The sequence below is a fragment of the Salmo salar genome, chromosome 04, assembly GCF_965601325.2.
Source record: "Salmo salar chromosome 04, fSalSal1, whole genome shotgun sequence".
Taxonomy (NCBI): Eukaryota; Metazoa; Chordata; class Actinopteri; order Salmoniformes; family Salmonidae; genus Salmo; species Salmo salar.
The window spans coordinates 52268172-52294177 of record NC_138294.1 but is presented as its reverse complement, the minus strand read 5'-3'; the positions used below and the strand labels follow the sequence as shown (position 1 = coordinate 52294177).

General features: G+C 40.6%; 1 protein-coding gene and 1 long non-coding RNA gene across 4 annotated transcripts; both read left to right on the top strand.

Annotated features, from left to right (window-relative positions):
- The first annotated feature begins 2512 nt into the window (after positions 1-2512).
- Positions 2513-15920, top strand: LOC106603276 (dehydrogenase/reductase SDR family member 13). 3 transcript variants are annotated; one of them, XM_045717014.1, is made up of 5 exons: positions 2513-2641; positions 14294-14412; positions 14632-14755; positions 14848-15174; positions 15352-15920. In XM_045717014.1, exons 2-5 carry the CDS (start codon positions 14359-14361, stop codon positions 15609-15611), a joined length of 765 nt encoding a protein of 254 aa, XP_045572970.1. In that variant the 5' UTR covers positions 2513-2641; positions 14294-14358; the 3' UTR covers positions 15612-15920. The 3 variants fall into 3 exon arrangements, with proteins under 3 accessions (XP_045572970.1, XP_045572969.1, XP_014052187.1); XM_045717013.2 differs by lacking the exon at positions 2513-2641 and adding an exon at positions 13687-13820; XM_014196712.3 differs by lacking the exon at positions 2513-2641 and adding an exon at positions 13693-14055.
- A 3712-nt stretch (positions 15921-19632) lies between these two features.
- LOC106603404 (uncharacterized) lies at positions 19633-25112 on the top strand. The gene is made up of 2 exons (XR_001328412.2): positions 19633-19967; positions 24803-25112. It is a non-coding gene; the product is annotated as an uncharacterized LOC106603404 (long non-coding RNA).
- The last annotated feature ends 894 nt before the right edge of the window (positions 25113-26006 follow it).

The window sequence follows — 26006 nt, the reverse complement described above, 5'->3', positions numbered from 1 at the left end:
ACATGCAGATATGTGCACCATGTCACTGCGCTCTTTCCCGCTCTGCTGGGTGCTTCTTGCTAGCTGCCATTCAAATGGTAAGGGGGCGAAACTAGAATTGCTAGGGGGCTGTCCCAGGTGGGGGAAAATGTTGCAGCGCAGCTTCCAGAAAACAGTCGCTTTCAAACTAGGGATTTCATGGCTAATTGAGGTAAGACTCCTTCTGGTCATCAATTATGCATGTATGACCTACACATTGACACCAGCCCAGAGTGGGAGGTTTAAAAAATACTAGTTGCCAAAGTTCTGGAGCATGTCTGTAAGCATGGTGAAGATGTATTAAACCACCCAGACACATCAAAGATACAGTTGTCCTTCTGAACTGAGCTGCAGGACAGGAACGAAACTGCTCAGGGATGTCAACATGAAGCCATTGGTGATTTTAAAACAGCTACAGAGTCCAATGGCTGTGATGGGAGAAAACTGATATGGATCCACAGCATTGTAGTGACTACAGTGATGACCTAAATGACAGAGCGAATGCACCAAAGCACTAAAGTAATACTGCAAAGGAATACACTTTTTGGCCTAAATGCAAGCCTCATGTTTGGGGCAAATCCAATACACATCACTGAATAACTGCCTCTTTATTTTCAAACATGGTGGTGGCTGCATCATGGTATGGGTGTGCTTGACATTGGCAAAGACTGGGGAGTTTTTCAGGAAAAGAAACGAGATGGCGTTAAGCACAGGCTAAATCCTAGAGGAAAACACTCTTCAGTCTGGGACACAGGGAGGGGAATTCACATTTCAGCAGAACAATAACCTACAACACAAGGCCAAATCTTAACTGGAGTTGCTTACCAACTTAGAAGACAATGTTTGGAGTGGTTAAGTTACAGTTTCGACTTAAATCTGCTTGAAAATCTATGGCAAGACTTGAAAATGGCTGTCTAGCTATGAACTCCAACACCTGGACAGAGCTTGAATTTTGAAAAGAATAATGGGTAAATATTGCACAATCCAGGGGTGCAAAGCTCTTAGAGACTTTCAGCTGTAATCGCTGCCAAAGGTGATTCTAACATGTATTGACTAAGGAGGGTGAATACTAATCTAATCAAGGAATATTAGTGTTTTATGTTTAAAATGTTTGATCTTTTATTCCACTTTGACATTACAGACTATTTTGTGTAGACCGTTGATTAAGAAAATGACAATTAAATCCATTTTAATCCCACTTTGTAACAATAAAATGTGAAGAAATCCTAGGGGGGGTGAATACTTAAGATATTGATACCCACTGTATATCTACCTTCTGAAATACACATTTCCACAATTTATTAAACATAAAAAATATTACTATGAATATCTTAAAAGTACCCCTTTTGATTTAGTTAATTTCAAGACATTGGTTGGAACAATATACTAGTCTACAAGCACATCACATTTCTAGAGTGGGCTCTCTACTAATTCTGATGAGCGCCACCAGCTCAATGAATGGCAAAATGGATCTGTGATTGGATAATGACCTATAATGTCAATTTCTATGTTTAAAATGGGTCATATATCTTAAAGGTACCAGAGAGCCACTCTGGAAATGTTATGTGTTTGAAGAGCATATTGTTACAATCAATGTCAAGAAAAAATAAGCCAAATCAACAAAGGTAATTTTTAGATATTCATATTCATATTTTTTATGTTGAATAAATGAACGTGTAAACTATCGAAATAAAGTTGCACACTCCATATATAAACTCCCAGTAATTTATTTGTTATTTGCCAATGTTTTGGCATCACAGCCTTCTTCAGGGTCATAAATTAATGTGGGAAAAATGTATTTCAGAATCTTGACATACTACATTTTTGAGAGCACACTTTAAGGAGTATGTCACCAAGATGTTGTCTGTATCATGGATCATAAGGTCTTACAGGAGGCATGTATAGGTATTAAAAAGGGCCTAAAATTGCCACTTTAATCATGACTTTCTCAAAAATGGGTTGTGCTACAAATGTAAAAAGCATTTAAAAAATCCTTCCTCCCAATTAAGTTTCTATATGAGAAGTTTACAATCTCCCCTAAATGGGTTAACCCTATTGGTGCAGTGGTTAGCAAACTTGCCTATGCGATGGGAGACCTGCAACATTGCACGTTGCTATTTGTTACACTGGTGTTAGCAGTGGGATGGGATGTTGCCTGTTAGGCCATCACAGAGGCATGTACAGTACATGTGAGGGACTTGGTAAAATTATTAGTGGGGACATGCTCTCACAAATGGAGGGCGATAGTGTTGCAACCTTTGTTTAAGGCTTGGGAGACCGGGGTTCGAGCCCCAAAAGGGGCATTGCACTGTCGCTTTTTCGGCGCAATACAGTTACAGTGTGCCTTTGAGCTCAATGAACTACAGTGGAATTCAAATATATTTATCTATTGAGCCCAGGTTCATTGCGCCCGGGTTCATTGCGCAATAGATAAATATATTTGAATTCCACTGTAGTTCATTCTTATGTACAGAGAAAGATAGTACATACAGTACAAAAATGTTCACACTGCTTTTTGTCGGCGCTAGACTCGTCGCAGGTTATGTACTTCTAAATTGGTATCTCAATCTACCAAGATGAAAAAGCTCTGCCAAATTGCATGAAAAAATTGTCATCGTGACTGGTGAGTTGGTTCGTTATAAAACAATTTGTGACACTTGAGGTGAGTAATTATTCTGCATCATCATGTACAGTCAGTTAGTGACCGATCTAATGTTATGTACCGTTATTATTGGTGGTAAAATGAGACTGATTCTACATGACTTTGCGCAATACATTTTCTTGGAATGTAATTTATTGTACATTATTATATATTTTGCAATGGACATGAACTTGAGATCTGTGTGGGTGTGTCCTCTCCAGGATCTAACACTGGCATTGGGAAAACGACAGCATTAGATCTGTGCAGGAGAGGTGCGAGGGTTATAATGGCCTGTCGAGATAAGCAGAGGGTAGAAGCTGCCATCAGTGACATAAGAAAGGTGTCAGAATCAATATTCATTGATATGTCTCGCATGACACTGTCTGGTAAACAGTGAAAATACTGCAGTTACATATCCTTGAATGAGGATGGCGCAAGTGGATCATACATGGATGATATTACTGTAATTCCATATCACTCAGTCATGTTCACATTTCCTCACACATTGTTTGTCCCTCTCATTCACATTTGACAGATAGATAGTTATGCTCTGGTCACTTTAGCTGATCCATCTTTAAGCTTCACCATGTCAGATTATTTTTTACATTTTGAAAAAAATGATTTGTTAGCAACTCCCCTACAGACTCGGGAGAGGCAAAGGTCAAGAGCCATGCATCCTCCAAAACGCAACCCTGCCAAGCCGCTTCTTGACACACTGCTCGCTCAACCTGGAAGCTAGCCGCAGCAATGTGTCAGAGGAAACACTGTCCAGCTGGCAACCAGGGTCAGCTTGCAGGTGCCCGGCCTGCCACAAGGAGTCACTAGAGCATGATGGGAAAAGGAAATCCCAGCCAGCCAAACACTCCCCTAACCCGGACAACTGTGTGCCACATCATGGGTCTCCTGGTCACAGCCAGCTCTGACACAGCCTGGTATCGAACCCAGGTCTGTAGTTACGCCTCAAGCACTGCGATGCAGTGCCTTAGACCGCTGCGCCACTCGGGAGGCCATGTCAGAAAGTCATTGACGGTTTATTAGACTCTATTAAGTGAGGGACACACAGAGCATCTGACTGGTCATTCTTTTCTCTCAGAAGACTGGTAACAATGAGGTTGTGTTCATGGAGCTGGACCTTCGAATCCTCCAGTCTGTGCGATCCTTTTCTGAGAGCTTCCTGAAGTCTGAATCTAGACTAGAAATTCTTATCAACAACACTGGTGAGTCATGTATTGCTCTGGGTCCAGTTTTGAGTGTGATATTTGTTTCACATAGCATTATATTGAACAACTGATATTGCTGCATGTTGCATCCTCCCTCGAGCAGAGCAAATGTCAATGGATAATATGGCTGGTTGGTTTCTTAATAAATATACACTGAGTGTACAAACCATTAAGAACACCTTCTCTTTCCTTGACACTGACCAGGTGAATCTAGGGGAAAACATTGATCCCTTATTGATGTCAATTGTTAAATCCACTTCAATCAGTGTAGATCAGTGGTTCCCAAACGTATTATAGTCCCGTACCCCTTCAAACATTCAACCTCCAGCTGTGTACCCCCTCTAGCACCAGGGTCAGCGCACTCTCAAATATTGTTTTTTGCCATCATTGTAAGCCTGCCACACACACACTATATGATACATTTATTAAATATAATATTGAGTGTGAGTTTTTGTCACAACCCGGCTCGTGGGTAGTGGACCAGAGCACAAATAATAATATAATAATCAATAATTTTGCTCTTTATTTAACCATTTTACATATAAAAACGTATTTGTTCATCGAAAATTCGGAATAACTCACCACAGGTTGATGAGAAGGGTGTGCTTGAAAGGATGCACATAACTCAATGTTGGGTTGTATTGGAGAGAGTCTCAGTCTTAAATCATTTCCCACACACAGTCTGTATTTAGTTGTCATGCTAGTGAGGGCCGAGAATCCACTCTCACATAGGTATGTGGCTGCAAAGGGCATCAGTGTCTTAACAGCGCAATTTGTTAAGGCATAATATTCTGAGCGCAGCCCAATCCAGAAATCTGGCAGTGGCTTCTGATTAAACTCAATTTTAACAGAACCGCTTGTTGCAATTTCGATGAGGCTCTCTTGTTCAGATATCGGTAAGTGGACTGGAGGCAGGGCATGAAAGAGATAACGAATCCAGTTGTTTGTGTCGTCCGTTTTGGGAAAATACCTGCGTAATTATGCACCCAACTCACTCAGGTGCTTCGCTATATCACATTTGACATTGTCCGTAAGCTTGAGTTCATTTGCACACATACAATGATGGAAAGACGGGTGTGTTGTCCTTGTTAATGCAGACAGAGAAGAGCTCCAACTTCTTAATCATAGCCTCAATTTTGTCCCGCACATTGAATATAGTTGTGGAGAGTCCCTGTAATCCTAGATTCAGATCATTCAGGTGAGAAAAAACATCACCCAGATAGGCCAGTCGTGTGAGAAACTCGTCATCATGCAAGCGGTCAGATAAGTGAAAAATGATGGTCAGTAAAGAAAACTTTAAGCTCGTCTCTCAATTTAAAAATCCTTGTCAATACTTTGCCCCTTGATAACCAGCGCACTTCTGTATGTTGTAAAAGTGTTACATGGTCATTGCCCATATCATTGCATAGTGCAGAAAATACATGAGAGTTCAGGGGCCTTGCTTTAACAAAGTTAACCATTTTCACTGTAGTGTCCAAAATGTCTTTCAAGCTGTCAGGCATTCCCTTGGCAGCAAGAGCCTCTCGGTGGATGCTGCAGTGTACCAAAGTGGCGTCAGGAGCAACTGCTTGCACGTGCGTTACCACTCCACTATGTCTCCCTGTCATGGCATCAGTACAGATAACAAAATGAGCAGCAGCTACGTTTGGCTACATACGGACCGTTAGTGGAATTCCCGCGAGAGAGTAACGGTTAATGTGATTGGATGTTAATTATTTGACTAGGCTACCTGTATTTGACATTTGTTGTTTATTCGCTGAACACTAGATGGTTTCATTTTATTTTTTTGGCAGTGAAACGAGGCTACTCAGGTGAGAAAAAAACCTCACCCAAATGTATAGCCCCTTTGGAAAATATAAATGGACTGTTTGAAAATTTGAAGAATTTAAAAAATATATATATAAAAAAATGTGATTTTATTTGGTGTACCCCGACGGCATTGCTCGTACCCGGGGGAATGACTGGATCGCACAAACGTCACCTGTTACAGCCTGCACCCAGGTCAATGCTTCAACACTTTTTAGCATCTAAGCAATCCCGCCTGGTGTGTCAGGGCTCTACAGTGCTACCAAACAGTACATATTTGGCTTTTGTAGAATTGCTCAGAAAGTGACTTTTTGGACCTGAATGCCAAAACATTCAAGAGATAAAAGTTCTGAAAATTGACCTATTTGACATACCCCACCATATCATGGGACATCGGTCTTCATCATTGTAAAAATATTACAATTGAGATTGATATAATTTAAAAGCTTACAAACAGGGTTGTCAAAATATTTGTTAATTTCTTGAAAAAAAATTAAATAAAGATGTAATTTTTTAAACGTCAACAATCTAAAAATGCATTGTCGCTTGGACCCTATTTTATGTTGACTGAGGTTTTTGTGTTGTGCCCGCCCTCGGTTGAGACACAACACCCACTGGGCACACGCTATAAGGGCACAAGGCGAGACCCAGATGCAGACACAGGAGGAAGATGGTTAGGGTTAGAGTCCAATATGTTAATTAACAATCGAAAAGGGGTAGGCAAGAGAATGGTTGTGGACAGGCAAAAGGTCAAAACCAGTTCAGAGTTCCAGAGGTACAGAATGGCAGGCAGGCTCAAGGTCAGGGCAGGCAGAATGGTCAGGCAGGCGGGAATGGAGTCCAGAAAAACAGGCAAAAGTCAAAACCGGGAGGACTAGTAAATGAGAATCGAAAAGCAGGTGCACGGGAAAAACATGCTGGTTGACTTGAACATACAAGACGAACTGGCACAGAGAGACAAGAAACACAGGGATAAATACACCAGAGAAAATAAGCGACACCTGGAGGGGGTGGAGATGATCACAAGGACAGGTGAAACAGATCAGGGCGTGACACACACTGGTTGAATCAACATTGTTTCCACGTTATTTCAATTAAATGACATTGAACCAACCTGGAATAGACGTTGAATTGACGTCTGTGCCCAGTGGACATGCTCTTAAACAGAGAGGGGGTGTCATGTTTTGGCTGATACATGTGCTAAAATGGGAATCAAATGGAAATGTCAACTTTCAAATGGTACCACAAAGATGGTTGGAGGTCCACAAATCAGGGAATGTTTATTGAATGAGAATATCTGTTGTTTGAATGAATTATATTTCAATGATTGAAATGACACCCACCATGTATTCAATAGCATGTTGTTTCTCAACCAATGGCAGGCACACTACAAACACCTTAGATGATGTAAAGTAGGATCTAAACTACAACATATGCAAATATGAAAAAAAGTTCTGAGTTTACAGGTTTTTAGATAATTTAATGTTAAAGGTAAAAAAAAAAAGAAATGCCAATGTTTCAAGAAATTATAAAATAGTTTGACAACCCTGTTTGTAAACTTTTAAAACATATCAAACTCAACCTTTATTATTTTCCAGTGACGAAGAAATGGATGTCTCATCATATGGTGGGGTATGCAAAATGTTTCAACTTTAAGCACCTCTATCTCCTAAAGGATTTGGCATTCAGGTCCAAAATGTTACTTTCTGACCACTTCTTCCATGGTCAAACTTGTATGGCAAGTTTTGTTTAAATGAGGTAAATAGAACTGAGGCTAACATGTGGATCCTATAGCTCCTCCCACCAGCCTCTGGTGAAAAGTTCAATAAAGGAAATTAAAAAACACACCATACCATCTTTGCCTCTGTTAATGTATTGTCTACACAACATTCAGAGATAGCTATTACTAAAATAAACCTGTTGGTTTACCTTGGGAAGTGACAGTTTAGCCTGTCTGGGCGAGGTGGGACGCTAACCACATTGTCCGATTTCAAAAAGGCTTTACAGCGAAAGCAAAACATTAGATTATGTCAGGATAGTACCCTGCCAAAAATAATCACACAGCCATTTTCAAAGCAAGCATATATGTCACAAAAACCAAAACCACAGCTAAATGCAGCACTAACCTTTGATGATCTTCATCAGATGACACTCCTATGACATTATGTTATACAATACATGCATGTTTTGTTCAAACAAGTTCATATTTATATCAAAAACCAGCTTTTTACATTAGCATGTGATGTTCAGAACTAGCATGCCCACCGCAAACTTCCGGTGAATTTACTAAATTACTCATGATAAACGTTCACAAAAAACATAACAATTATTTTAAGAATTATAGATTCAGAACTCCTTTATGCAATCGCGGTGTCAGATTTTAAAATAGCTTTTCGGCGAAAGCACATTTTGCAATATTCTGAGTACATAGACCAGCCATCATGGCTAGCTATTTTGACACCCACCAAGTTTGGGGCTCACGTAACTCAGAATTACTATTAGAAAAATTGGATTACCTTTGCTGTTCTTCGTCAGAATGCACTCCCAGGACTTATACTTCAACAACAAATGTTGTTTTGGTTCCAAATAATCCATAGTTATATTCAAATAGCTCCGTTTTGTTCGTGCGTTCAGGTCACTATCCGAAGGGTGAAGCGCGAGTGCATTTCGTGACAAAAAAATAAAAAATATTCCTTTACCGTACTTCGAAACATGTCAAACGCTGTTTAAAATACATTTTTATGCAATTTTTCTCGTAAAATAGCGATAATATTCCAACCGGGTGACGTTGTATTCATTCAAAGGCTGAAAGAAAAAAATAAATAAAAATTGAATTCTCATGAACGCGCATCTCCAGTGTCACTGTCCCCAGGCTGACCACTCACAAATTCTCCTGCTGTTCTTCGCCCAGAGACAGCAGACACCCCATTCCACTTTCTGGCACCTTCTGAGAGCCAATGTAAGCCTTAGAAAATGTCACGTTACAGCAGAGATGCTGTATTTTCGATAGAGATGCAACAGAAGGACAACAAATTGTTAGACAGGGCATGTATGGAATCTTCTCAGGTTTTGGCCTGCCATATGAGTTCTGTTATACTCACAGACACCATTCAAACAGTTTTAGAAACTTTAGAGTGTTTTCTATCCAAATCTACTACTTATATGCATATTTTCGTTTCTGTGCAAGAGTAGTAACCAGTTTAAATCGGGTATGTTTTTTATCCGGCCGTGCAAATACTGCCCCCTAGCCCCAACAGGCTTTAGAGATGCTTTGGTAGGTATTTTGAGTCTGTCTAAGGCTGTGTTTACACAGGCAGCCCAATTAGAATCTTTTTCCCAATTGACCCTTTGCTAAGCCCCGCCCCCCTTGGTTACTGTTGCAACCTCGGACAAGATGTTCCCAGGAAGCCCAATTCCCCCTTCTAATCAGACTACCCCATGCTAATCAGGAAACAGATTTTTCACTTCTCTCATTGACTTCTCAAACCCCAAACCCCCGGGCCTGGTCTGCTTGATCTGTTTTGCAAGCACTCCCGGAAGTCTCGCAATGTTGCGCCTCTGGGTTTAAAATAAAAATATATATGATGTTTTATTGTCACATACCGCATAGGTGCGGTGAAATGTGTTGCTTTACAGGGTCAGCCATAGTAGAACGGCACCCCTAGAGAAAATTAGGGTTAAGTGCCTTGCACAAGGGCATATTTTTCAGCTTTATTGAAACCAGTGATTTTTCGGTTGCTGGACCGATGTTCTAACAGCTAGGCTATCTGCCGCCCGTTTAAAAATGCTGTGCTTTCAAATGTTTCAAACGTGAGTTTGTCCGAGGTGATTGGACTCGACGACAGTTGCTAGCTGCGATTGGTTGCCCAAAATTTTGGTGCGTGGCTTAGCGAAGGGTCAAGAGCAGATCTGATAGGTCAAAAGACCAATTATTGGGAAAAGATAAGAATTTCATGTTTCAGAGTTCACTGAGTGCCCTGTCAGGGTGAAACAGGTTAATGTAGCGAGGATCAAGGCTGTCGATCAGGTCTCCTATGTGGAGGCAGTGAAAATTGTTGAAGGAGAGAGTAGATATGACGAAGCTATGGCAGTGGATGACCAGCAGCCTGTTGATGTCATTCAGCAGATAAAAGATCCTGAAATACTAATGCTGAAGAGGATGGATTTTGTTGCGTTCATTGCTCAGGTGATTAATTGTAAGGACAAACTAATAAAAATCAAAGAAATTGGATATCATCGTGAAAGCAGCAAAAAGGTTCTTGGATCTGAAACATTGCAGATGGCTTCCAGTTGAAGCTCGCATCTGCTACAAGACCATGGTGCTTGCCTACGGAGCTGTGAGGGGAACGGCACCTCCGTACCTTCAGGCTCTGATCAGTCCCTACACCCAAAGAAGGGCACTGCGTTTATCCACCTCTGGCCTGCTCGCCTCCCTACCTCTGCGGAAGCACAGTTCCCGCTCAGCCCAGTCAAAATTGTTCGCTGCTCTGGCACCCCAATGGTGGAACAAGCTCCCTCACGACGCCAGGACAGCGGAGTCAATCACCACCTTCCGGAGACACCTGAAACCCCACCTCTTTAAGGAATACCTGGGATAGGATAAAGTAATCCTTCTAACCCACCCCCCCCACCCTCCCCCCTCCTCCAAAAAATATATAGATGTACTATTGTAAAGTGGTTGTTCCACTGGATATCATAAGGTGAATGCACCAATTTGTAAGTCGCTCTGGATAAGAGCGTCTGCTAAATGACGTAAATGTAAATGGAATACTGTCAGAAGATACTCCCCCCTCTCAGGCCCCAAAACCTGCGTAGGGATCTGAGTAGACATTTGAAACTGACTGAAGGAGTACATTGATTTGAGTTTTTATTGTTATTTTGGGGGGCTTAGACAATATGAGCTTAAGCATATTATGAGTATTTTTTTTCACCCTTCCCCTATTCCCTTTTTTTACTGTGTTAAAGTTTCTCCGTTTTTACCCCACCCAGTAGGTGGCGGGAATACACCTCTTTGGATTTAGACTGCCAATAGAAATTCAAAGAAGTAGAATAAGATCAGAATTAGGCTGCCTGTGTAAATGCAGCCTATGTGTAGCCTGTAGGCGAAACATTACATTAGATGAGATTAGATTTTATGATGTGAGATTTTGTGGGTGGTGGGAACATCCTGAAAATGTGTTGCTTTTCCTAATAATTTTTAACAGATATGTATTAAAGTCCAACTCAATGCTGGAAATGTGGATATCTGTTCCATTCAGTTTAAGTTTAAGCTTTTGGCAGTAGGTGAAAAGTCAAATTTGTAGTGCAGAGATTCAATAGAGTTAAAATTTTGGCAGGTATGCCGAGTCTTTAAGTGCACCCTGTAGGCTACTAGTGAAATGTACGTTTGATGAAAAGTCTACAAGGCTTTACACAGCAGACTAGATAGGCCTATTCATTATTGTTCTCAACACCAGGTGAGATACGTAATACCCTGCTGAGTTCGAGAAGCCTAGATTACAAAACCAAGGCCTACTTTTTGCTACATGCATGTAGACTCGCCTGAGTCCAGATTTAGGAGACATCCGCACACAATGCGTCCCTGACCACCTCCTGGTCAGCCAGATTTGAACACAATCAGACCTCAGACCACAATGCAAATTTTGTGCGTCTAGATCTTTTCAATGTGATGATAAGTCGCAGAAGTGTAGACACGGTCAGGCAGGTTGTGTCAGTGTGGTGTTGCCGAAAACGAGGAGAGACAAACGAGGAGGAAATGGTGGAAGCGGAGGTCGAATTTGAGTCTGATGGCGCTAGCAAAAATGGGAGTGACAAAACTGATAAAAATACTGGATGGAGTACTGTCGCTAAAGATCAGATAAAGAGAGCTAAAATTACAGTGGAAAACGAGTCAGTATGTAGTGGGAGTGCGGTTTATTGATAAGAAGATGTACCTGGGGGATCCGTTTGATGTTTCAAGGATGGTAAAGAAAGCATTGGGTCTGGGGAGTCCATGAGGGTAACCAGAAGTGGAATTGTTTTGACGTTCTGTGTATTGGAACATCAAAAGGAGCACGCGTTGGGCCACACCAGAATGATGGAGAAAGGGGTGACTTGCTTCAATTTTCAGAGCAGGGCACCAATTAAGGGAGTGATTTCTGGGGTCAGTGGGGAAGTTGAGGTTGAGACGATGAAGAGAAATTCCTGGAGTAGTAGGTGTTCGTTGGTTGTCTCGTATGGTCAGTGGAAGAAAGGAGGATAGTATGTCTGTGCAACTGTTTTTAGATGAGGAGTCTCTTAAGATGGGCGATATGAATTATTGTGTGAGAGCATTTGTTCCCAGGGTATTGCAATGTACAAACTGTAAAGCGTTTGGACATGTATCAAGTGTTTTTAGGAAACTGGATATGACTGATCATTTTGCTAAGATAGAAGAGGACAACGAATTTTGGAATTGTGGTGGGGAACATGCACGAGTCCCCTGAGTGCCCTCTTAAGGTGAAAAAGGAAGAGATCGCCAGGCGAAGCACTGTGTCTCCTAGGCGGCGAAAAGAGTGAAAGAAAGTGGGAGTGTGTTGGTCGTCATGGTGGAGGCTCTGCAGTCTTGTGCTGTGGGTGCCATTCGCCAAGTGCAGGATCTAGAAACCCTCAGAGTCCTAGTGAAAAAATACTTACTGTGTATTTGAATTACTGCGGTTTACTTCTTATTTGTTGTGTGATGTTCTTCTTCCTCCTCTTTTTATTTTCTGCATCCAGTAGTGGGGAGCAATCAACCTTTTCAGGTTGTAGTCAGCTATAAAAAACCCACATAAGAAGAACAGGTTGTGTCAGGTACACTAAGACCATGGATATACTGACAAGATACATGTCTCTCCTCCCTAAATATGGGAGACGTTGTCCACAAAGCGGCGCAGAGGGCTGTCCAGCTCCCGCTTATCCTTTCTTTGAATTGGTGGATACATCTCATTATTGTAATCCCATTTTTAAATATTCGATGAGGGTTGTTGACGTCAATCACCTGTATTAAATGGAGAGAGATACTATGCTACTAGCCCTAATGCCATGAGCCATCTGGAAACATTTCCGATAAAGTGTTTTTTCTCAAGCTTGCCGGGATGTCACGTGTCAGTACACTTGTACATTCAACAAATTTGGGGTTCAGCTAGGGTTCTTCTAAGATCCTCAAAGTTCTTTGAAGAACCTTAGGGTTCTTGGCACTGAAAATGGCCCCCAAAAGGTTCTACCTCTTCAATAAATATCCCATAGGCCTCTACATTATGGACAAGGTATGTGTATGAAAACCATGACCAAAACAGTTTTCTTCATTCACATTCACCACAAAAACCAAGGTATGAATTCTGTCATGTGCATGTTTTGTTAATCATCTGTACAATTACTATTTTTTGGATTCACGGACATCACCCTCCCTACACCTCTGATGAATATAACAGAAAACCTGTTCTATGACCATGCACTGCAAAATCATTCTGGTTATGGATACAGAGAACATAAACACATTAATATCACCACACCAGAGGATATACCCATTGGACTTGCTGGGAGTTTACCTCATATTTGGATTTTTTTTATTCTGCTTTGTCACTAAAATCATAATAAACACTGAAAACTAAAATATTGTGTTATTGTTGTTATGTGTATTATTATTATTATTAATAAAACTAATAACTGGGGAGGGGGGGTAGTTAAAAAATTAACCCCAAAGGGTTCTTCAAAAGGTCCGTTGAGGATCCATTAAAAGGTGTTCCCCCTCTGTTTAAATTTGAAGAACCCCTAAAGGATACTCCAGGAACCTTTTATTTTTAGAGTGTAACAATTTAAGGATTAAGTCATTTATATTAGATAAACCTCACGAAGAAAATAAGCCATTCATTTTTTGTCGACCAAATTCGACACTCTCATTGACCTTAATTCAAAGACTCCTTGCTTGGTGGGAAAACAACGAAAAAATGCCCCCTGCTGGAGAACGACATATTTTCCGCCGATTTGGTCCTCTCTCTTCCTCTTCCTTTCTGCTACGACGCAATTGTATAGATCTCTAGAAGTAAATGGGGAAACGCATCAACACCGGTTTGGTCAGAATATTTTACGGTGATCAATTGGAAGCAGGGAACCGGTGGGACAGGTAGCTCTGGCAGGTAACCTAACAAAAAGCCTGCTCCGCAACTAACTATGTTATATTCACTGGTTGCATTTCCACGAGCAGAGTTTGAGTCGGGACACCAACGACCGTGCAAAAAAACATAATGTTACCTTTACTAGTTGCAGCTGGTGTTGTAGTTGCAGTGTATATTCTCCTTGTTAAAACTATTTTCAAAAGCTCCAAATTTAAAGGAAATGCAGCGATGGCAGGGAAGACTGTAATAGTAACAGGTAAGTTTGTTAGCCTTTAAACATGTTTGACTGCTTTGTAAACATGTTGGACTGCTTTGTAAGTCTGATAACATTTTGGATATTTACCTAAATAATACATTCATTTGGTGTTGTCTGTCTCATGCTTTCTATGATGTTTTTATTTTGGGTTTTTAATCAGGTTTGTTTTGCCTCTGGAACTCCGAATGGTATTTTGATATTTTATGTGCCCTGAGTCAATGTCTTGTTCTACCTATAGGTGGCAACACTGGCATTGGGAAAGCCACTGCTCTGGAGCTTGCCAGGAGGGGTGCAAGAGTAATCATGGCATGCCGAAACCAAGAGAAAGCCGAACTTGCTATAAGTGATATAAAAAGGGTACAAGAATCTTATAAAAATCAATAATTCCACATTTGTATTCGAATATTCATTAGTGAGATGTAACGTTATCATTTAAAAATATTGTATGCCTGTAAATATCAGACCTGGATTCAAATACTGTTAAGGGTATTTCAATTACTTTCAAAGGCATTTGGAATATTTCAATACAAGAAAATAAGGTCTGGCAAATATAGGCCTAACAAATAGTGATTTCAGGAGACAGGCAGCACTGATGTGGTGTACATGCAGTTGGACCTGGGGAGCCTTCAGGCAGTGCGTTCTTTCACCGAGACCTTCCTGAAGACCGAGGCTAGACTGGATCTTCTCATTAACAATGCTGGTTAGTGGTCATATTTTTTTTTCTCTTAATATTATTCAAAAGAAAACATGAGTAGAAAAAGGCTATTGAACCTTCTGTGGTCTCTCCTTCAGGTCTGGTGGCGGATGGGCGCACTGCTGACGGCTTTGGTATTGAGTTTGGGGTCAACCACCTTGGCCACTTCCTGCTGACCTGTCTGTTGCTGGACCGCCTGAAGGAGGGCACTGGGGGCCGTGTAGTCACACTGGGCTCCATGGCCTATCGCTGGGGCAACATCGACTTTGATGCCCTTATCACTAATAAACACCTGGGCACTGGGAGGTACAGCTGGCAGTTCTTCCACGCGTACTGCAACAGCAAACTGTGCAATGTTCTCTTCAACCACGAGCTGGCCAAGAGACTGAAGGGTACCAATGTCACTTGCTACAGTGTTCACCCAGGTTGGTCATTTCCTTCAAGATTATTAAATGGTATATCTGTCACTATGAACCACAGTGAGTCCTGATACACTCTACACATCCTAGGATACATGCTAAGGTTATTTGTTTTCCTGTGTTGGATCATTGAAAGTTCACCTGTATTCTTTTTCTTAACCTATTATGTTTTGCCCCCTGTAGGAGTAGTGAAAACAGAGCTATCCCGAAACTGCAGCCTGTGGCAGAGATTCATCATCGAGCCAATAGCTAGACTGTTGTTCCTGGATCCAGAATCCGGTGCCCAGACTACTCTCCACTGTGCCCTCCAGGAGGGTATCGAGCCCCTGAGTGGACGCTACTTCTTCTGCTGTGCGCCGCAGGACGTGGTTGCCAAAGGCAAAGACGACGCTGTGGCCAAGAAGTTGTGGGAAGTTAGTGAACGGCTGAGCGGCCTGTTCTAGGAAAAAGCTGCACTGTTACACTGCTTTTGATTTGGCGGTTTTTAGACTGCTTTTGATTTGGTGGTTTACAGATCTGGGGAAAAACGCTCATTGAACACTCATCAAAATGGATCAATGTGACAGGAAACTGCTCGTACATTAGCTGATCTCCTCTTTCACTACACCATTGATGTTGGTGACATCCTGTTTGTGGTGTGTCTTGTATTGACGATGATCAGTATGTAGTAAGTGTGCCAGTTCAAAGTCTAAAGACTTAGGAAGCTCTTGTAGAAACTGTTTGACTTATTATAATAAAAAGATTCCAAGTGATTGGTTTCCTTAGGCTTTGACTTATTGTTGCCATCACTGTATTTTCAAATAGAATAGAGCTCTCTATCGGATATGAAATGGTGACAAATTCCAGCATGTAACCGAACTAGTGATTGTATTGGGCCTATGCATATAGTGTAATTAGACTGCATTCTCTAGCTTGTGTAACTTTTATTGGAGCTTCTGTAAAGAAAAACGTATTGACTATTAGACCCCCTCTGGTCTCATGATGAGGCCTTGCCCGAGACTTCAAAATCAGTTGCCCTAGTGACATTGTATTCCTTGACACCAGAGGCATTTGCTTGGGTGTGACGAAGTGACTGGCGCACTGAAAGAACAACCTTCACACACCCGTCACCTTAATCTTTGCATGAGACTGTGTATCAGCAGTCAGACAGGTCACACCAGTTTCTCAGAACAGCTCTCTGAACCTTGGCCTCATTGTCTCCAAGTGCTCTCATCACTTAACTACTCAACAATGTGGTTTAAGCACCTGCTGCAGCAAGGCCTGCCTTTGTCTGCTGGGATGGGTGAGATGATAGGGCCTTGTCAAATGTTTTCACTGTCAATCATTCTATCAACTATTGCCTACACAACTGTATTTTGTTGACTTTGCCTAAGGCACATACAGAGTGGGGTAAAAAGGAGTTCCAGTTCTCTTCCCCCTCCATTTTGAACTTGCTACAAAAGGACATGAAATTACAGGAGCTCTTCTCTCTGAATGAGTTTAAAGCTAGGGTAAAAACTGTGGTTGACAATGAAGCAGTGGTGGAAAAAGTACTTAATTGTCATACTTGAGTAAAAGTAAAGATACTTTCATAAAAACATTACTCAAGTAAAAGTGAAAGTCACCCAGTAAAATACTACTTGAGTAAAAGTCTAAAAGTATTTGGTTTTAAATCTACTTAAGTATCAAAAGTAAATATAATTGCTAAAAAATATACTTAAGTATCAAAAGTAAAAGTATAAATCATTAAACATTCCTTATATTAAGCAAACCAGCAAGATTTCATTTAAATTTTTTTTCATTTACAGATAGCCAGAAGCACATTCCAACACTCACACATAATTTACAAACTAAGCATTTGTCTTTAGTGAGTGTGCCAGATCAGAGGCAGTAAGGATGACCAGGCATGTTCTCTTGATAAGTGCATGAATTGGACAATGTTTCTGTCCTGCTAAGTATTCAAAATCTGCTAAGCATTCAAAATGTAACAAGTACTTTTGGGTGTCACTGAAAATGTAAGGAGTAAAACATACATACATTTATTTAGGAATGTTGCAGAGTAAAAGTTGTAAAAAAAATATGAATAGTAAACTACAGATACCCCAAAAACTACTTAAGTAGTACTTTAAAGTATGTTTACTTAAGTACTTTACACCACTGCAATGAAGTGGGGCTATCAATGTTTTGATGCATCACACCTCCCCAAATAACTTTTGTCTGTTCAATGTGTACATTTATGTTTTTAAACTGTAGTGTTTTATGTTGTAAAAATGTGTTTTAAACTTTGCTGCTATTTTGGCCAAGTCTCTCTTGAAACATTTATGTTTATCTCAATGAGACTAACCTGGAAAAATAAAGGTAAAATAAATAACATTGAACGGTAAAATAAGATTATCTTCTGTGAGGCATGCTTACCCCAAAGTGTAATAATACAACTGAAAAACACTAGATTGATTTAATTTTAACCAAAATTACAATTTAAAAAACGATTTGTGGCGACTAAACGTATGTACATGCAATATCATAAATGGACACTAGAGGATAGTGTTGAATCTCGTAGTAGGCATTTTCACCATAAAGGATGAAGAAAAAATATTGTTTACTTCCTGGAGGAGGCAGAGTCTTGAAAGCGTACAGACATGCTGGTTGGATAACAGTTCGTGTAAGTGATGACTGGTACTGGTCTGGATCTTCAGAAAAGTAAAACATCAAACTAATTAGCGTAATATGTTTAAATTTAGATAATATATTTTTTAAAGTTTAGTTTTCACGACGTTGTGTCCAGTGTGCATACCTTTAGTAGCTTTGGGACACCCGATGATGTCCCAAAGCAAAATTTTTGGCAAGCTGGTTGGTAAGCATGCCTTGCTGGATGCTTGATGCTGAAGGAAATCTGCCTACCTGATGGTAGAGGTAAAAGTGTATTTATTTTATAGCTATCATCCAGCATCCTATAAGCTGACTGTCCAATCTCAGTTGCTAGAGCCATTCATGTCTTCTCAATTAATAAACATGGCAACTTGGAATTTGGCTTATAAGTGCAACAGGATGTTTGTCCACAGTAGACTGTTGACTTTTGTGTCAGTCAGACATGAAAGTGGGCTCTCACTCTGCATCCTACCATTCCAAGTACGACAGAACAAAAATCTGGTGTTAAACAAATCAAAATCTATTTTAAATTCTTCAAAGTAGCAATCCTTTGCCTTGATGACAGCTTTGCACACTCTTGGCATTCTCTCAACCAGCTTCACCTGGAATGCTTTTCCAACAGTCTTGAAGGAGTTCCCACATATGCTGAGCACTTGTTGGCTGCTTTTCCTTCACTCATCCCAAACTATCTCAGTTTGCTTGAGGTCGGGGGATTGTGGAGGCCAGGTCATCTGATGCAGCACTCGTTCACACTCCTTCTTGGTCAAATATCCCTTCCACAGCCTGGAGGTCTGTTGGGTCATTGTCCTGTTGAATAACAAATCATAGTCCCACTAAGCGCAAACCAGATGGGATGCCGTATCGATGCAGAATGCTGTGGTAGCCATGCTGGTTAAGTGTGCCTTAAATTCTAAATAAATCACTGACAGTGTCACCAGCAAAGCACCCCCACACATCCCACCTCCTCCTCCATGCCTCGCGGTGGGAACCGCATATGCAGAGATCATCCGTTCACCTACTCTGCTTTTCACAAAGACACGGCGGTAGGAACCAAAAATCTCACATTTGGACTCATCAGACCAAAAGACAGATTTCCACTGGTCTAATGTCCATTGCTTGTGTTTCTTGGCCCAAACAAGTATTTTCTTCTTATTGGTGTCCTTTAGTAGTGGTTTCTTTGCAGCAATTCAACCATGAAAGCCATGAAAGCCTGATTCAAGCAGTTTCCTCTGAACAGTTGATGTTGTGTCTGTTACTTGAACTCTGTGAAACATTTATTTGGGCTTATCCTCTGCAGCAGAAGGTACTCTGGGTCTTCCTTTCCTGTGGTGGTCCTCATGAGAGCCAGTTTCATCATAGTGCTTGATGGTTTCTGCCACTGCACTTGAAGAAACTTTCAAAGTTCTTGAAATTTTCCGTATTGCCTGACCTTCATGTCTTAAATTAATGATGGACTGTTTTTCTGAAATGTATTCCAGGTGACTACCTCATGAAGCTGGTTGAGAGAATGCCAACAGTGTGCAAAGCTATCATGAAGGCAAAGGGTGGCTACTTTGAAGAATCTCAAATCTCAAATATATTTTGAAATATATATATTTTTAAATGTAACACTTTTTTGGTTACTATATGTGTTACATCATAGTTTTGATGTCTTCACTATTATTCTACAATGTAGAAAATAGTAAAAATAAAGAAAAACCCCTGAATGAGTAGGTGTGTCCAAACTTTTGACTGGTACTGTATATAGAGCCAACTTTAAACATCGACTCTTAGGGTTTATTTATTTTTCATAGTCCTCACTAGCTGATGACCAGAGTCTGTTCTCTGCAGGTAAAGGTGGCACAAGGCTAGCAGCTCATTGGCACAGTGGAAGCTAAACCAGAGAACTCTCATGCTCCTGTCATGAAATGTTCCAATTTCCAGATGACCAAACCTACACTTTTGCTGATGGTTAAGTGTTTCCTGTCCTTCTCTCTGTGTGTGTGTTCATGGACCGTGTGTGTGTTTTAATTGCTTTGCACTTTCCTAAGTCCACCCTGCTGTGTCCTCACTCAGGTGGTGAAAGGGAAGACTTGTCCCGGGAGCCGCGTATGCATTGAGGCACTGCTAACCATCCTACCTCGCAGAGACCTGCACCCTCGCCTGGTGTCGAATCCCTCAATGTCTTTGTGGTACAGTATACCACTAGTCCCTCTGCATTCATCATCTCTGTGGTACATACCACTAGTCCCTCTGCATTAATCATCTCTGTGGTACAGTATACCACTAGTCCCTCTGCATTCATCGTCTCTGTGCTACAGTATACCACTAGTCCCTCTGCTTTCATCATCTCTGAAAAATAAGAGCGATGTAATACTTAATATACTGAACAAAACTATAAACGCAACATGCAACAATTTGAGATTTTACTGAGTTACAGTTCATATAAGCAAATCAGTCAATTGAAATGAATTCCTTACAGTGGGGGAAAAAAGTATTTGATCCCCTGCTGATTTTGTACATTTGCCCACTTACAAAGAAATGATCAGTCTATAATTTTAATGGTAGGTTTATATGAACAGTGAAAGACAGAATAACAACAAAAAAATCCAGAAAAACGCATGTCAAAAATGTTATAAAATGATTTGCATTTTAATGAGGGAAATAAGTATTTGACACCTCTGCAAAACATGACTTAGTACTTGGTGGCAAAACCCTTGTTGGCAATCACAGAGGTCAGACGTTTCTTGTAGTTGGCCACCAGGTTTGCACACATCTCAGGAGGGATTTTGTCCCACTCCTCTTTGCAGATCTTCTCCAAGTCATTAAGGTTTCAAGGCTGACGTTTGGCAACTTGAACCTTCAGCACCCTCCACAGATTTTCCATGGGATTAAGGTCTGAAGACTGGCTAGGCCACTCCAGGACCTTAATGTGCTTCTTCTTGAGCCACTCCTTTGTTGCCTTGGCCATGTGTTTTGGGTCATTGTCATGCTGGAATACCCATCCACGACCCATTTTCAATGCCCTGGCTGAGGGAAGGAGGTTCTCACCCAAGATTTGACAGTACATGGCCCCGTCAAATGATGCGGTGAAGTTGTCCTGTCCCCTTAGCAGAAAAACACCCCCAAAGCATAATGTTTCCACCTCCATGTTTGACTGTGGAGATGGTGTTCTTGGGGTCATAGACAGCATTCCTCCTCCAAACACGGCGAGTTGAGTTGATGCCAAAGAGCTCCATTTTGGTCTCATCTGACCACAACAATTTCACCAGTTGTCCTCTGAATCATTCAGATGTTCATTGGCAAACTTCAGACGGGCATGTATATGTATTCTTGAGCAGGGGGACCTTGCGGGCGCTGCAGGATTTCAGTCCTTCACGGCGTAGTGTGTTACCAATTGTTTTCTTGGTGACTATGGTCCCAGCTGCCTTGAGATCATTGACAAGATCCTCCCGTGTAGTTTTGGGCTGATTCCTCACCGTTCTCATGATCATTACAACCCCACGAGGTGAGATCTTGCATGGAGCCCCAGGCAGAGGGATATTGACAGTTCCTTTGTGTTTCTTCCATTTGTGAATAATCACACCAAATGTTGTCACCTTCTTACCAAGCTGCTTGGCAATGGTCTTGTAGCCCATTCCAGCCTTGTGTAGGTCTACAATCTTGTCCCTGACATCCTTGGCGAGCTCTTTGGTCTTGGCCATGGGGGAGAGTTTGGAATCTGATTGATTGATTGCTTCTGTGGACAGGTGTCTTTTATACAGGTAACAAGCTGCGGTTAGGAGCACTTCCTTTAAGAGTGTGCTCCTGATCTCAGCTCATTACCTGTATAAAAGACACCTGGGAGCCAGAAATCTTTCTGATTGAGAGGGGGTCAAATACTTATTTCCCTCATTAAAATGCAAATCAATTTATAACATTTTTAACATGCGTTTTTCCTTTTTTTTGTTTGTTATTCTGTCTCTCACTGTTCAAATAAACCTAACATTAAAATTATAGACTGATCATTTCTTTGTCAGTGGGTAAACATACAAAATCAGCAGGTGATCAAATTCTTTTCCCCCCCACTGTAGGCCCTAATCTATGGATTTCACATGACTGGGCAGGGGTGCAGCCATGAGTGGCCAATCAGAATATTTTTTTTCCCCACAAAAGGGCTTTATTACAGACCGAAATACTCCTCAGGTGCACCTGTGTAATGATCATGTTGTTTAATCAGCTTCTTGATATGTCACACCTGGCAGGTGGATGGATTATCTTGGCAAAGGAGAAATGCTCACTAACACAGATGTAAACAAATTTGTACACCAAATTTGATAGAATAAGCTTTATGTGCATTATTTCAGGTCATGAAACATGGGACCAACACTTTACATGTGTTTATATTTTTGTTCAGTATTTACACTACTGTTCAAAAGTTTGGGGTCACTTAAATTCAATTTAAAATATCATCAAATTGATCAGAAATACAGTGTAGACATTATTAATGTTGTAAATTACTATTGTAGCTGGAAACGGCAGATTTTTAATGCAATATCTACATAGGCGTACAGAGGCCCATTATCAGCAACCGTCACTCCTGGTGTTCCAATGGCACGTTGTGTTAGCTAATCCAAGTTTATCATTCTAAAAGGCTAATTGATCATTAGAAAACCCTTTTTCAATTATGTTAGCATTAGAGGTCGACCGATTCTGATTTTTTTCAACGCCGATACCGATCATTGGAGGACCAAAAAAAGCCGATTTTTATATATTTGTAATAATGACAATTACAACAATACTGAATGAACAATGAACACTTTTATTTTAACATAATACAATACATCAATAAAATCGATTTAGTCTCAAATAAATAATGAAACGTGTTCAATTTGGTTTAAATAATGCAAAAAGAAAGTGTTGGAGAAGAAAGTAAAAGTGCAATATGTGCCATGTAAAAAAGCTAACGTTTAAGTTCCTTGCTCAGAACATGAGAACATATGAAAGCTGGTGGTTCCTTTTAACTATGAGTCTTCAATATTCCCAGGTAAGAAGTTTTAGGTTGCAGTTATTATAGGACTATTTCTCTCCATACCATTTGTATTTCATATACCTTTGACTATTGGATGTTCTAATAGGTACTTTAGTATTGCCAGCCTAATCTCGGTAGTTGATAGGCTTGAAGTCATAAACAGCGCAATGCTTGAAGCATTGCGAAGAGCTGCTGGCAAACGCAGGAACATGCTGTTTGAATAAATGCTTACGAGCCTGCTCTTGCCTACCACCGCTCAGTCAGACTGCTCTATCAAATCATAGACTTAATTATAATATAATAACACACAGAAATATGAGCCTTAGGTCATTAATATGGTCAAATCCGGAAACTATCATTTCGAAAACAAAATGTTTATTCTTTCAGTGAAATATGGAACCGTTCCGTATTTTATCTAATGGGTGGCATCCATAAGTCTAAATATTGCAGTTACATTGCACAACCTTCAATGTTATGTCATAATTACTTAAAATTCTGGCAAATTAGTTCACAACGAGCCAGGCGGCCCAAACTGTTGCATATACCCTGACTCTGCATGCAATGAACGCAAGAGAAGTGACACAATTTCCCTAGTTTAATATTGCCTGCTAACATTAATTTATTTTAACAAAATATGCAGGTTTAAAAAATATACTTCTGTGTATTGATTTTAAGAAAGGCATTGATGTTTATGGTTTGGTACATTCGTGCAACGATTGTGCTTTTTTCGCAGATGCGCTTTTGTTAAATCATCCCCCGTTTGGCGAAGTTGGCTGTCTTTGTTAGGAAGAAATGGTCTTCACACAGTTCGCAACGAGCCAGGCGGCCCAAACTGCTGCATATACCCTGACTCTGTTGCACAGAACGCAAGAGAAGTGACACAATTTCCCTTGTTAAAAGAAATTCATGTTAGCAGGCAATATTAACTAAATATGCAGGTTTAAAAATATATACTTGTGTATTGATTTTAAGAAAGGCGTTGATGTTTATGGTTAGGTACACATTGGTGCAACGACAGTGCTTTTTTCGCAAATGCGCTTGTTAAATCACCCGTTTGGCAAACTAGGCTGGGATTCAATGATAAATGAACAGACACCGCATTGATTATATGCAACGCAGGACAAGCTGGATAAACTAGTAATATCATTAACCATGTGTAGTTAACTAGTGATTATGTTAAGATTGATTGTTTTTTATAAGATACGTTTAATGCTAGCTAGCACCTTACCTTGGCTCGTTGCTGCACTCGCATAACAGGTAGTCAGCCTGCCACGCAGTCTCCTCGTGGAGTGCAATGTAATCGGCCATGATTGGTGTCCAAAAATGCCAATTACCGATTGTTATGAAAACTTGAAATCGCCCCTAATTAATCGGCCATTCCGATTAATCGGTCGACCTCTAGTTAGCATAGCTGAAAACTGTTATTCTGATTTAAAGAAGCAATAAAACTGGCCTTCTTTAGACTAGTTGAGTATCTGTAGAATCAGCATTTGTGAGTTCGATTACAGGCTCAAAATGACCTGAGTTTCAGCATAAAGTTCTTTGATTCTGCCCATTTTGAGCCTTTAATCAATCCCACAAATGCTGATGCTCCAGATACTCAACTAGTCTAAAGAAGGCCAGTTTTATTGCTTCTTTAATCCTCACAACAGTTTTCAACTGTGCTAACCTAATTGCAAAAGGGTTTTCTAATGATCAATTAAACTTGGATTAACTAACACAATGTGCCATTGGAACACAGGAGTTATGGTTGCTGATAATGGGCCTCTGTACGCCTATGTAGATATTCTATAAAAATCTGTCGTTTCCAGCTACAATAGTAATATACAACATTAACAATGTCTACACTGTATTTCTGATCATTTTGATGTTATTTTAATGGACAAAGAATGTGGTTTTCTTTCAAAAACAAGGACATTTCTAAGTGACCCCAGACTGTTGAACGGTAGTGTATGATCTCACTCGGTGTGATTTATCCATACCCTTTCTTCCTCTCCTCCCCTCTGTGTTCTCCAGGCATCCTGCTACACTTACTCCTGTCGTCCTGTAGAGATGGCCATCGATGACCGACTAGACTACACAACTCAAGGTGTTTACTTTGGATGCCCTCCCAGGCACTCCTCCCAGGGCTTAATGACTGGATTTACTGCATCAATTAGCCATCAGGGTCTCTGAGAGGCCTGGCTGGCTGATCGATTGTTCTGTAGCAGCTGATGTCCCCTCGCCGTGCTGTTCTGCACTGCTCTGGACCATGCTAACTGCATGTCTGAATGTAAACCTAGTACAATGTAATTAAATTAAATAAAACATTTTCTACTCAAGGTTATTATTGGATTCTTTCTAATGTTTATTCACTTGAGATGTTAAGACTTTTGCATATGTGCATGTTGAATCCATAAAAAGACAAGGGTTTATGAGAATGTAGTGCCTGGCGAAAGAGCTACTGTTGTGCTGTTATCAGAATGGGTTAGGGGATCAGGTTCAGCAAAATTGATTGCCAATGCTGGTTTTGAGTAGGAAAGGAGGGGGGAATGGCCACAGTCTCTGGGCTATTGTTTCTGGTCAGTGACTGTTTCAAATTGATCATGGGAACAAGCGGCTGCTATTGATAGGCAACATTTGCCCTTTGATGACTGTCGCTCCACGTTTAACCCGGGGACTCATTTATCATTCATGTGCGGACAAGAATATATATGTGTGTTTGTGTACTGTATATAGTTTGTGAACATTGTCACATCTTCAGCATTTACCACCAGTTTCACTGCTGGGGTTTGTTCTTTGCTGACCAAACATTTAGCTTTTGCCTCAGACCGTTTATATGCGTGTTTTAATAGATTGACAAATATTTATCATTTCGTTTTACAGGGATTGCATAGTTACATCCATTGGAAAAAAAATCAGGTTTGGGGGAATGTAATCTCCACTACAAAGTAAATACTCTCCTCCAACATTGAACAGTGCAGTAGTAGTGGCTTTATAATCAGGCCTGTTTGTTCTTTCCCAGTGTGCTGCAGTGCTTGACCATGAATTGGCCTGATGTACTTGATTACTAATTATGGAAAACAGGAGGCATTGTCTCTCTTAGCCCTACAGTTTTGATAAGCTCTGCATACTCATCAACATGCACACAATTAATTGGTGTTGATTGCTTTTGGCATGTTCAATAGTTATTGATCGAGGGGAAGAGGAGTCCTTCAGCTGACTGCTTGCCTGGAGCTGA

Excerpts from the sequence above, each read along its gene's own strand:
- LOC106603276 (XM_014196712.3), top strand. The coding sequence starts at position 13,929 with ATGTTACCTTTACTAGTTGCAGCTGGTGTTGTAGTTGCAGTGTATATT. Across the intron at positions 14,056-14,293 it reads GAAGACTGTAATAGTAACAG|GTGGCAACACTGGCATTGGG; the intron begins GTAAGTTTGTTA and ends TTCTACCTATAG. Across the intron at positions 15,175-15,351 it reads TTGCTACAGTGTTCACCCAG|GAGTAGTGAAAACAGAGCTA; the intron begins GTTGGTCATTTC and ends TGCCCCCTGTAG.